Here is a 14,244-nt window from a genome sequence, read left to right on the forward strand (position 1 = left end):
TAATGGATTGATTGATACATATGATGTGCAAAGATTGATGCATGCCACTGTCAACAATTCTTTACGTCAGTATCCCGTTTTAAATACCAAGCCATATATTGACCATTTATCCGACTTAATCACTACCGTGCAAAGAAAAACTATTTATTAGCAGAAGAAGAGACTTCTAAATACATATATACAAATCTAGAGAACATTAAACATTTCTTCTTTCTAAGGTTAAGGCAGATGTGCGTGTATCTGTCGACTTTGAAGAGAGTAGATGGAATTTGGTTTTCGACTTTTGTTATACCCGAACCACAAATGTTAACAAGAATATAGACAACAGGCAAATTCATCAGTTATAGTTAAAACAATACACGTTTTAGGCTTATGTAGGTCATACTGTATTTACTTTTTGGGGGAAGTAAAAAGGGAATTATATTTTTTACTGTTACATAATCTTGATTAAGCGAATCCTTAGTTCTTTTATAAATGGCAATTATCACGTTTGCTATCTATGAAATCTGGTGTAAATTATTATGATGTTGATATATTATAATCATTATCAATGAACCATCTATTTAACTGAACTCTCATTTCCTTATTTTAATAACACCAAAGTCAATTTTATTTTAAAATTGTATTATACAAGGAAACGGACACATTAAGTCAAATGATTAACACAATGCCTCAAGGAACTCAATCTTATTGAAACCACAAGAAAAAGTTAAAATGGAAACTTTATTGACGTTGTGCATTGCAACAGTGACAGTTCTGGGACGTTTTGGAACGAACTCGACAAACAACTGTGATAGGTAGAAGTTATTAATTAAAACAAAACTTTCACAAAAAACATTTATAATATGTATGTTTGTATATAATGCTGACTGTGTCATTATTGTAGCCTAAATGGAACCAGATGTTGCTCTGGGTACATATGGGATTCCTTGAAAGAACAGTGCATAAGTAAGTACCGATGTAATATACATATATGTGATAATAATAATTATTATACTTATGTTTAACACTGAAATCTGATTGGTTTAGACGCAGTTGGTAATCCGTTCTATTACCCTCAGCGTTTGCAACACACTTGGCAACGGGTAATACAACAAATTGTTACATGCGCGTAAATTATGCGCGTACGGTTCACCGTAGAATTCACTTTATTTCTATATAAAAGCAGTAAAATGTTCTTTAAAATCAAGACATTCAGTATAATAAAATAAAAGGTGCCTGCTTCGCGTCGGTTGACAATGGTTGTTTCGGGGTGTCAATTTCAACAGTAACCCTCCCAAACAGGCACTATTTATATAGTATCTTTAGTTATATTTTACCATTTTATTCTATTCAAACACACACTTTATGAACTTCTACGGTTTTATCTTCAGATTGTAAAGAAGGATATACAGGAATGCACTGTACAATTGCATGTCCTTTCCCTTCATATGGACTAAACTGTCAGTCGACATGTAGTTGTACTGATGAAGACTGTAATTATGTCACTGGATGTAAACATCTTGCTGGAGGTATGTATTAAAATGTTTTCATTGAAAATCTGTTCATCTCATTTGGTAATGTTTTCTTCCTGGAACAAATCTAACTATGTCACTGGATGTAAACATCATGTTGGAGGTATCTATTAAGATGTTTACATTGACATTTTTTGTTCATCTCTTAAATCTGAACAAATTTAGCTTTGTTCAATATCTTCAAAATGTTATTAAATTAATTATTGTTAGTGTAACTCAGCTCGTTAGCTTAAAGAAACAAAGAAATCGTACTTTGGAAGTTTAAGTCTGATATCCTCATGATTATTTGCACAGTCCGTGGTTGTTTTAGGGCGGTTTAGATTTTAACCAATCAATAAACGGGACGAGTAGATTTCAGTTATGTCAGGATTCTTTTTTTCATTACTATGAATTACAATAGGTTTCCCTAAGAAATACAGGGGGTCATACATGGTAGATGTAAACATATACATGTGAAGGTAAAAAAATGTTTCAAAAACATGTAACAGGATAGGTTTTTCATTTTTTTTACCGTAACGAAAAGATCCATTTCATAAGAACTTTCACTAGAGGCTATTTAATTATCAATATATCGACAATAGAACCAGACGCATTAAGTAAGAAAAATAAGTATACATATACTCATAAAACATTTTTTGGTTTTAAATATGAAACCATGTTTGTGAGGACACATTTGCTATTATTAAACATTTCCGACGATACCTTGTACTTTGTACCTCTGTCTGTTAAAAGAAAGAATGTTCATCCAACCGGTAAACACATTTTGTAAAATGGTAAAACGAAGTGAAAATAGCTGAAAAGCCAGTTATAAAGGACTTTAACGGCAGTTTGCTACTTGATATATTATTCACTATACATGTATATACCAAAAAGTTAATGAATGGGGTTACGACATTATATGATGTATGGGACCTTCCTACATCAATGCTGTAAAATTTTTACCGATGATCAAAGGCTGAAGTCAACATATCTGTCTAAAAGTCCAACAAATGTCATCCCCGTAACCAGTTAATATTCGTAGAATAAGGATACCACAATTGATGTAACAACCCTTATCGTACTTTGTAATAATTCAAAACACTATCAGAGAGAGAGAGAGAGAGAGAGAGAGAGAGAGAGAGAGAGAGAGAGAGAGAGAGAGAGAGAGAGAGAGAGAATGAAGTCATTGAACACTTATTAAAATCATGTAATTAAACTTAATTTGAAATTTTAATAATGAGTCTATTATAAATTACGTAAACATACTAGATACTCAATCTGAAATGAAGATTGCAAAGAATTTTTTCTTAAAATTCAACGCATTATTTGATCTGAAATAATTCACGTAAGGAAACATTTTGAAGAAATGTTAAAAGAAAATCTTAATTTTTTACAATACATTTTCATCATGTATAAAATCATGGTTTATTAATCGCATAATATACAGATACCAGTTGTAATAGTTACATGTAAAATACACTTTGACTTTTTACATTTTTACAGTTACGATTGAAAGGAAAAAGAGATCAGCATTTTGCAAAGTTTTGTAGTTAAACTTAACAATCAAACTGTCTTAAATAACACATGCTGCTTTTCTTTAATTCCAAACACTGTGACAAAGTATGAAAGAGGCGCAAAAAATGTGATGTAACGCTGGATTTTAATTTATTAAAGCAGTCATGTTCTTTATAAAACAATGTCTATAATGATAACAAAAACTAAATAAAATACATTTTCCTTTCATTTTTGTAGATGTGTTAAATCATACAACAGACAAATCATCAAGATTCAACAAATCAGTCTCCAATATTCCAAACATTACTCCAAAACGTGAACCATCTGCCAACAATCGTTCCTTTTTATTTTCAATGATTGTAGTTATTGCAGTGCTAATCATCATATTTGTTATTTTCCTTTACACTCAGCTTTTTGAAAGCGACGAGTTGTCGTTAATTTGTGACCAACTATAATATTTTTATCTTAATAGTCAAGCTATTTCGTATTTTTTACTTATTTAACTTCAATATCGTCCTACCCAACTTAAAGTGTTTTTGAAGGGAGGAGATACTCGAGAAAAAATTGCACGTAGACTTGTAAGTGACCATCAACCATGGATTATATTACTGTTGAATCGTTAGAATTCATGGTGGCTCAGTTTTTGTTGTATTTGTGGGTATCCCTCCTCAACGAACTTACATCTCCGAGGAAAACAAACTTTAAAAGAGGTTTTAGTTATCTTACTGAAACCAAAAACCAACGCATCCACGGAATAACATCCTAACGAATAACAAAAGAAACCACATTCAACGAATTTATCTCTCTCAAACTACATAGATACCACAGTCACTTGTTATGGATATAAAATCCCAAATTCGATATAAATTGAAAAGTGAAATTACATGCAATATTTTTTTAGTTTTGCAAGAGATAATAAGTCTTGTTGTTGTAGCTCACTATCCGTAGATTGATACCTAAGTATATCTTAAACTTCTTGGTGATCAATTTGACAAACTTTTGGATTAAAAAAAGCTAACCAATTGTCGGTGCATTTGATTCGAGTTATGCATATTTATTCTGGTAATAAGAAGATCAAAAATTTCATTTGTTTGCATTTATATTTCATAAAGGGTATAACATGTATGGTACCGATCAGACCCAACCTAACACAAGAGTATACCCCAGCTAAACCCCGGGTTTACTTTTGGGGTTTACTTTGGGTTTACTCTGGGTTTATTTTTTGAAAATATGGGTCCACTCAGGCGTTACTTTTGGTTTAGTCGGGGTTAACTTTGGGTTTACTAGTATATTGATTTTGAGGTCATCTGTACCCACTTAAGTGTAAGGCAGACCCGTCTTTTATGTAATCATCCTCCTGCCTGTAATTTCTGCCCCTTGTATACTCCGAATACACAGTTAGCGTCTGTTTAAGGGGTATACTTCTGACTGGGTGTACTCTTTGTGTCCACTCTAGGTTTACTTTGGGTTTACTCTGGGTCCACTCTAGTAAACGCGAAGTAAACCTAGAGTAAACCCAGGGTTTATTTGGGGTTTATTTTCTGTTAGGTTGGGTCTGATCGGTAATGTATATCCACAACAGATAATTATATCCAATTTAAGAGATTGTTCGTAACCTTTTGAAGACTTCATACTTTTTATCAATTAAATACATGTCTTTCTGTATAGACTTTATCGAGGATAACATACAAGAACATGTATACGCTTACTTTATAAAAACTAGCACTTTAAGATATGAAATATATGTCTATTATTGCATACATAGTATGCATTGTGTATATGAATATTACAAATCTTATATTGTGTAATGCACTTGCCTTCAGAAATACCATTTGCCTACACAACAAGAATTACACAAGGAATATTGTCAGTAAAGTAAGCCTTCTTATACAAGATATAGTAAAGTTATGGAATAAAGGACAGCATGCATATTTTTCACACTTGTAAGATATGCACACTATAGCTAGAAGGAATAATACATCTTTAAAAATATCATAATATCAAGCGAGTAGTTTTTACACGTATCATGTAGAACAGATGTTGGACGACTAACATCTAAATTTACCGCGGAAAATATAGCCCGGGATAACTATGAAGTCAAACATAAACTTTTTTGTTTTGTTTACGAAAGGAGAATGGCACTGGGGCGTTGTACATTTTTTGGTTCTTACCAATGCTTGTGCGATACTCAAGTTGAGTCTTCAAAGTTTACAGATCCGTTAATTGCATGTGCAGGACATGTGGTAAAAACGAACAGTGTTCGACATCAAAAGTTCAAAGAAAAAATACAAAATAAGAGCAGAGCAAACATGGACCTCTAATTTAGGGGTAGGGTCAGGTACCATGGAGGAGTGAGCAACTGTATGCTGTATGACGAAAAGGCCAGTCTTTTGGAGCTTAGCACTGCAAGAGCTAGTAGGAATGCTACCATTGCAGTCAACATTTTTTTTCTTGAAGAATCTGTAGGTTAACCTCTTCTTCTTTTATCCCACGCACTGGATTTTACGCCTGAGATAAGTGGAATAGAAACAATCTTAGTATAACGGTCAACCTCCAAGTCAGGAAAAATTAAAAGAACGTCATTTGTTGGTTTTTTTTTTGGTTTTTTTTTTTGGGGGGGGGGATTGTTTTGTTTTGAAAAGATGAAAGATTTTGAACGGGGAAATGTAGTTGGGTTTCAAATATTAAAATTTGAAGGAAAAACCTTAAATATCAATAGTGATGAATCAAAATGTTTAAAAGGCATTTAATGGGTATTGTTTTTCCTTTATCACAATACTTAATATTTCATTAACAACTATACTCAATCATAAGTATTAAGTTAAATAATATAAACATTTTTAATTTCATTCAAAATAAGAACACGTCATGTATTGTATTTGCCATCGTTTGAGTTGAAATAATGACAAAATAATTGCTTTGCTTTGTTTTGTTGGTTCAGATTTCTCTCTTTCAGTCTGAAATTTGTTTTGAGTAAGATTTGTCTTTTTTTATTGTAATTTTTTTTTTATAATTAAACTACTTTTGTTTTACTTATACGTTTAATATTAAAGTGAATCCGGAAAACATTGCTGTGTTGGATTTAGATGGAACGATACACAAAAGAAATGTTTACGTTAGTATAATAATATTTCTGTTTTTTTTTTCTTGGTTTAGAGTTATTTTTAACGAATAAGTGTTTCACTCATTTATTACTATTACAATGGTGTTTTAACTAAAACGTATTATTACATTACCAGCATGTGTTAGCGGATATTATGGAATTAACTGTAGCTCGGAGTGCAGCTTTCCTCTGTATGGAATGAACTGTATGTCACACTGTAACTGCTCTGAAAACGACTGTGATCGTGTGTACGGTTGTTTAATCAATGTCGAATGAAGTTATATATTCCGTATTTACTTTTCTTATTTCGTACAGGATTTAAATCTTTAAATTTTACTTAAATTTACCCCACGTGTTAACATTTTAGTTTATAAAACATCACAATTGTCTTTGTCTTAAGTTATAAAACAAAAACACTGACATTGGTGTATAATATACCTGTTGTTGATAAAGCTTTGACGTTTATTGCTGAAAATTAAAACGAGCTTACTTAGTGGGATGTGTATGTTTGCAATGATCGTTGCGTTTTTACGCCGTATAAAACACAAAAGAAAACACTTTCCTTTTTATACGTATAACTTAGGTTTTAAAAATCGTTTGGTCAAATACAAGCATCCATAAAAGACAAGTGCATTTGTAATTATTGTTGATCAGCATCACAGAGGAAAAATATTACACTTTTTTATAAATATGATAAACACCCTAATATCTACGTCTACTGGCAATTCTAGGTTCAGTCTTTTCATATGTGCAAAGTCTATAACAATTGTATTATCTTAGCTTTATTTTCGACCGATAAAAAATACACACAAATTGAACATTTTTTCAGTTATAGCTAAATTCTTTAAGTTGACAATAATTTAGATAAACAAAGCCTTCGGTTTGTTTACGTTATTTATGTCGTTTAAGGCCCTGTCACACCAACCGCGTCCCCGCGGCGTGTTTACGGCGTTGTAAAATTCATTGAATCGCCGTAGGATCGCAAGGAAAATTAAGAAAAAATGTACAGTTTTATTTGAAAAATTTATAAGTGGAGTTGTCACGGCGTCCTGACGGCGACCGAGGCGTTCTTACGGAGCTCACACTAGGTGTAACTGCGTTTCCACGGAGTTCTACTTGGCGATTAACTGCCCTCTCACTGAGTCTCCGCCGCGCGCTCATGGCGTGCTAGGAGATTTTACCACGCGTCCACGGCGTACTCTGCATGCTGACTGCGTGCACAAGACGTTCGTTACTTCTTGGTAGGTTAATATTTTGTACAATTGAATGGGAAGTGGGAAACAAACAAGAATTTACAACTAGTAAACAAATGATTAAAACATTGTTTTGATTTTGTGAAAAGGTACATTGTAATTGAAACAAAGTTACTTTTAAACAATTTGTGAAGGACTAGGATTAAACTCTCAGTAGTCTGGTCTACAAGAAAGATCCGTTATTCGTTGTTAGAAAACATAGAAAAGATTTGAAAACATCATAACTACAAATGTATATGGCATTAATTGCATCTACGTCCATTGATAGGTCTTGGAATATTAGTAAATTCTACTTTTTACATAGTCATCTACATCCAGTTTGATATTTATTACATCGCTTGCTATTGTACAACAGCAATTATTTTTAGTTTTCGTGGTCTTGATGACAACGAAGTAGAAACGCCGTGGGAGCGCGGTAAAGACGCAGAAGAAATGTCACGAGAGCGCGATGAACGCAGCAACAGCTCTTTGGGTCGCTGTGTGAACGCATCCAAATGGAAAACAACTTGTTCAAACGCGGTGGATGCGCAGTGAGAGCGCAGCAAGAGCGCGATAGAGACGCAGTGGGATCTCAAAAGACTCCGTGAGGTTTCCTTGAAAGCGTAATTGGCTTATCACTGTGTCTACACTGCGATTAGCTGCGTTCCTTGAGCGCGCCGACGGAGCTCTCGTGGCACTGTTGGAGATCTTACGGCATTGTCACGGCGATCTCACTACGCTTCTACGGCGTGTTTATCAAAACGCCGAGCCACGGCGCGTACTTTGTGCATGTTCAAAGTGCGCGCCGTCGCATGGCGTTCTTCAATGTTCAAGGCGATCCCACCGCGACGGACGAAAATGCTGTTGCATTCTTACGGCGCTGTAGGAGACTCTACTGCGGTTACCTTGGCGTTTTACATTATTGAAGGACGCAGCGGGATCGCCGTGAGGACGCAGCTCCGGTGTGACAGGGGTTTTACCTGTCAGTTTGTATAAACCCAAAATTAATGTACTTAAATATGTAACATCATATCAAACACTCGTTTTAAAAGCAAATGGCACCCTCATTGACGATATAGATGGATTTGTGACGGTTATCAGAATAAGGCCTAAAAAAAAATAGGTTTGTTTCCGCTTTCCCGACCGACCCTAACTTAAACCCGCCGACCCAAAAAACATTTTCGAGTTTTTTCGTAAATTTCCGTTTTTATCCGTTTTTTGTTAAAATTTTGTTTTTATCCGATTTAAAAATTTATTGTGTCCTCCAAATTTAAGTCGTAAAAATGCTTATAGAACTTATTGAGATGTCATCAGTGTTGTGTAGATGTTTGTTATTTACAAATGGCAGCACATGTCGTGCCAGTTGAGCTCGAGAAATGTTCCCACCAGCCGGGGAAAAAGTTCATCACATCATTTAGATAATGACAACAAATACTTGTTTTTTTTTTATCTTACCCAGTTTAATAGATAAATGGTTTAATATGCACAATTGAACAGATGGAGAGGGAAAAAAAAAGATTGAAAAAAAAAAAAGCCGACCGACCGACCCTAATTTTTTTCAGCCTGAAAGCGGAAACAAACCTATTTTTTTTTAGGCCTAAGAGAAGAGGAACCATTCAAAATTCATGGTGTTGTGTACTCAATAATCGGATTTGCAGCCGCTTTTTTCTATTTTTAACTTTATATCTTTGTACACACATACTAAAGAAATGCTATGTGCAAAAAATGATCTCCTTTTTGACGTATTTGTATGATTTATGTTTCCGGTAGTATCTGTTCTGGGATCATTCTGGAATTGTTTGTTGTGTGCAGATATTATCCGGATTCATTTGTTGTGCATCCGGTTTGAAGAACAAAACTTACGCTTAATTAAATCACAAGAATTTACTATCTTTGAAAAACAAAATGATGTTTAGTGGACAGATAACCTAAAACAAAATTTTCATGTGGTTTCGCAGGAATGAAGAAAAGGGTTTAACAACAAAAAAACAATCTTTAAAACAAATAGCTTAACATGTATAGCAATCACAATAAAGATCAGAGAATCAAAAAATCGTGATTGGGCTTCGTCTTATTCGATTAGCACTTAATCTAAGCACAGAATGACGTACTGAATATAAAAATGCATATGTGCTGAGGTCGATGTCCTTATACATGTATTTGGAGACATGAATTTTCATAAATAAAAGATATGATGAAAAAGATTTTTTTCATAAATAAAGATATGATATTCTGAATACATGTATCCGCACAATGAAAACATTCATTTGGTATATCAAAATGATAAGGTATATACTGATAAGCGCTGAAAAAAAACCCTCTTGCATCATGTTTTCTGTCTTGAAGCTTTCTCTATGTTTGCCGTACATGTATATTACCCAAACACCTTTTTTTTTTACACCTTCATTACTTTTTTACCTTTGCTGCTGTTTTTCTTTCTTACATGTTTAACCTGTTAAAATTGCTAAAAACGATGTATGTACTTCTTTAAAACACGCCTGAAAGAGGAGACTCTATAAAACATGGAACGCAGTGTAGATATTATGCAATCATTATCATGTCTGCAATTTAGCATCAAGATCCAAATTTAAATACATACAGGATGTATCTTATTGAAATCAAATTATATTTCCTCTTATAATATGTTTGTCAAAATATATAAGTTCCTCATTAACATGTATAGAAGGAAGAAAAATAACAGAGTGTACATTAAGCTAAATCTGTCTTAGCAACTCTAGACATAGAATCAGAAAACATGAAATATAACGTGAGGATTGACTTTGTAATAATGCTATTGCTGGACAGTTTTGAAGTTGCACATATGCAGATTTGTCAAGGGTGAGTAGTATTGTAGTAGGATTTTACCTCCTTTTAATGGAAATATTGAATATGAATTCAAAAACACTTACACTGGTGAATAGATAGAGATGTTTAAATACATATATTGTAGACTGAACGGAACGATGTGTTGTTTCGGTTACGAGTGGGATCAGAACCAATCAATGTGTATACGTATGTGTTACATTCTTGTTACATATACTGTAGATGTAACTTAAATGTCTTTATTTCATGAAATTTTGAAAAAAAAATTATCATACATTTAGATCAATACTTTTATGTTAAACATTTTAAGCTTGTAAAAAGGGATATCATGGTAAGAATTGTGACGCCAAATGCCCACCCCTATTTTTTGGATTAGGATGTCAGTCGCAATGCAACTGTTCCGACAAAGACTGTGATTACATCAGCGGATGTAGGCAATTAACAGAAGGTACTTTTTCTAAGAAAGTAATTTTTATTTAGAACAATTAGCAAATTGTCTTTATCAAAGAAAAATATTATGCTGTTTAAATAACTTTCATTATTTTTTTGAGTTTTTTTTTAGGCTGAGAGTTAACACAAAATAATTCCTACCTTTAATATACATGATAAAGTGTTTGATTGTATATCATTTCAGAACAACCAAATACTTTTACAATCGGTTTAAACTACAACGTCAAAACACCAGAATTTAATGATTATGAACACAGCTTTAATGGTAAGATAAAATGTGACCATTATTTAATTTAATGTTTGTTTAAATTAATTTTTGGAGGTATACTTTTGTTTTAGTTGTTTTCTAATACATGTATTCTAGTTGAATAACTACAAAGGACTATTATCGTCAAAATACTGCAATATTTCTTTATTGTAGACATAAGGTGCGGTATTAACAGTTACTTGAAAACACCTTTCAGCAGGCCTACTGTGGTTTCATTAATAATCAAGGGTATCAGTTTTCGTGGATAAATTGAAAATCACCAATTCAATGATAAGTCAATTCGTGGCCAATGACCCAATCAATACACAAATGTTAATAGAAAATGCACTTCAAGAACTTGTTATTGAGTGGATCAACTTAACAACGAAATCCACTAAAATTTGAATTCAACAAATATTGATGAAACCACAATATATATGTTTCTGTGAATTTTTCCCAGAGATAAAATGATAATGTTTGATTGAAATTATCTTTTGACATATTTTCTATTATAATTTTTATTGTACCTCTTCCACAGATATTTGTTTATCAACTCTTTGGAATATCGTTCCATTTATATAGGAGCTTTTAAAAACTCAGCCTCATAAATCAAAATATGACACATGTAAATAGATCAAAACAAAAATTAGTGGACATCAAAAATGAGTCCAAACCTATAATCACTATGCGCTACATGCCATTCTTATGATATGACTCGTAGTTGTACAATGATGGCATGTGAAGATTAAAAAAGGCCAAACAGCTTTAAAAAAAATTATTAAATTCAACTTGTTAACAAAACAGAAATGACCTCGAACAAGATACGCATTTATAAATACATCAAGCATGTTGTTTCTAAAGTATGTTTACATGAGACAGGAGTGTGCTTATAAAGTCATTTCATGCATATCTTTTACAAATTGATGCTATGCTATGGTATGCGATTTTAATGATATGCTATGAGATGTGTATGCTATGCTATGAGATTTGTATGCTATGCTATGAGAAATTGAAATGAAGGGCTTAATGATATGGTATGCTATGCTATGCTATGCTATGGTATGCTATGAGATTTGAACAAAAACGCCTCCATACACAGAGGAGTTCCACACATTTCGAAGTAAAATAATAAGAAGCCAAAGTTTACCACAAATCTATTATGGAATTTTTTTTTTCAAATGAAAATATTTAACACCGAGTTAAGAGAATGCTGTATGCTATGCTATGGTATGATATGACGAATGCGATTCTATGAGATTATATGCTATGGTATGAGATAACAATGCTATGCTATGAGATTTCAAAGCTATGCTATGAGATTTCAATGCTATGCTATGGTGTATGTTGTAAAAGATATGCTTGAACCGACTGTATGTATGTAATGGTAATATTGCATTACGAGGGTTGTCCCAAAATAGCGTAGACAATTGGCGTTATTCAGTTAATCGAAGACAAAGGAAGATGAAATTTGTGCCACAAAGGTTTCAAGAAAGTTGCATTAAAATAATGTTTTAAAATCGAATATTGCTTGAGATTAAATTAGTTAAATGAAAGCATGTTATATCAGAAATTCGACATGCGGCGCAATGTCAAAAACAAAAAGTTAAAATCAACTTAATGAATTGAAAATTGGGCGGAAAAGTTCTTTTCGAATGAAAAAAATTCAAATAAAACATACACTGATATTTTATAATAGTTCTATTATTTACTCAGAAAATGTTTTGGCTATAACAAAACTTTTAAATTATTTAAAGCGCGTTTTGTGACAAGTTGAAAAGTTATCTGGTAATAAAATGACGTTGTCAGCGTTTAAGGCGGCGCAGCAGTAACTGATGCAATTTTGTAAAGACCATGAAAATAATCCTGAGCGGTTTTGGAATTAAATGAAATTAACAAAATCGATGAGATATGCGTTTTGTGAATAAGTAGTTAAACAACATTAAAAATATTTGAACAAGTATGAGACAATAAGTGGAAAAAAGAAACCCCGAACGATATCAATGGACCTCAAAATGTTAAACGACACATTTCGGTAAGACGGACGTCAGACAACAAGTAATACAGGGCAAGTTTGGAGCCGACAGATCCTTTGTACTTAGAAAATGTTTAAAAAAAACAAAAAAAAACTAGAAATATTTATTGAATGTGCACGCAGGGTACATGTTCAAAGATAATATATAATCTAAGACATTTTCGGAAATAAAACGTAAATGTTATTGTAAACGATGTGGAGGGTTTAGCAACAACGTAAAACTGGAAATTTTCGACGTCGCACATTGCGCCGCCTGACAAAACTTGATGTTACTAATTATTCATTTTCTCGAGAAATAAATAAAGTACAGGTTTGAACTTTTCAGCATTGTTTGCCAAAGGGTCATTGAAGAAAACATAGAATCTAATGAAAGTGCAGTGAACAGATTATAAATTATGTGTCCTGTCTACATTATTTTGGGACAACCCTCGTATATGCCATAATTAAATGAAAAATGCATTTTTAAAAAATATTAATCATACAAATATCAACTCGGAATTTGGACATGTTGTTTCTAGTACGTTTACATCCCAAAAACACACATCATTAATAAATGTTCATTAGATATACACACACACCAAGCATGTTTTGGAACAAAAATATACATATTAATGTATTTTTTTTTATTAAAATAATCAAATCAAAAGGATCATATTTAACTTCAATAAGCAATATATTTCATACATAATTTATACAGTAATATAATTTATTTTCAGAGAAACACAACGATACTCTATTTAAAGACAGAACGATAATAATGCAGACCGTACTCACATCCAAGGACACGGCTCATTATCAATCGAAGCGTTTAATGTATGCTATTTTCGGACTTTCAGTGGCGGCTGTTTTGATAACAATTACTTATATATACACTTGTCAACTAGAGAAGCGTAAAATTTTTACTAGCACAGTTTGATACCTGGAGTTTTACTTTTTATTTTTTTTTAAGATGGTGCTACATTGTAAATGATGTACCAATGCTTATAACTTTTATGTATCAATATTTTTCAATTTATTTTTATTCCAGCTTAAGCTAATATCTAAATGATCATTTTAATAAACACAAATGCTACGTAGTGACAAAAAAGATTTTGATCCATTTCTATTATTCTGTATTGCAATGTAAAGCTTGATAATGTTTGTATGATGCTCATTCAAGCTGAACACCGCTCGTAAATAGGCACTGTCCGCCATATTTCTCTTTAATCACTGCTGTCCCTACAACCCTTATATAAGGGACATATCTCTAAACAGTTAAAAGTACTTCGCTGTAGAGGTCTCACCTGTGTGGATGTACATTTTGCCTCGCCGTGTTACTCGGTCGCGATGAAATTATCAAATTTTACGGA

The 14,244-nt window shown here is 32.8% G+C and overlaps 2 protein-coding genes across 2 annotated transcripts; both read left to right on the plus strand.

The window, feature by feature from the left end:
• Positions 1 to 3,463, plus strand: LOC128162261 (multiple epidermal growth factor-like domains protein 10). Its single transcript, XM_052825427.1, has 4 exons — positions 1 to 797; positions 887 to 948; positions 1,374 to 1,511; positions 3,246 to 3,463. Exons 1-4 carry the CDS (start codon positions 715 to 717, stop codon positions 3,461 to 3,463), a joined length of 501 nt encoding a protein of 166 aa, XP_052681387.1. The 5' UTR covers positions 1 to 714.
• A 6,581-nt stretch (positions 3,464 to 10,044) lies between these two features.
• LOC128162878 (uncharacterized) lies at positions 10,045 to 13,896 on the plus strand. Its single transcript, XM_052826295.1, has 5 exons — positions 10,045 to 10,181; positions 10,294 to 10,355; positions 10,477 to 10,614; positions 10,801 to 10,881; positions 13,612 to 13,896. The coding sequence occupies exons 1-5, from the start codon at positions 10,099 to 10,101 to the stop codon at positions 13,809 to 13,811; spliced, it is 564 nt and encodes a 187-aa protein (XP_052682255.1). The 5' UTR covers positions 10,045 to 10,098; the 3' UTR covers positions 13,812 to 13,896.
• Positions 13,897 to 14,244: the final 348 nt, after the last annotated feature.

This window comes from Crassostrea angulata, chromosome 9 (genome assembly GCF_025612915.1).
Source record: "Crassostrea angulata isolate pt1a10 chromosome 9, ASM2561291v2, whole genome shotgun sequence".
In the NCBI taxonomy this organism is placed as follows: domain Eukaryota; kingdom Metazoa; phylum Mollusca; class Bivalvia; order Ostreida; family Ostreidae; genus Magallana; species Magallana angulata.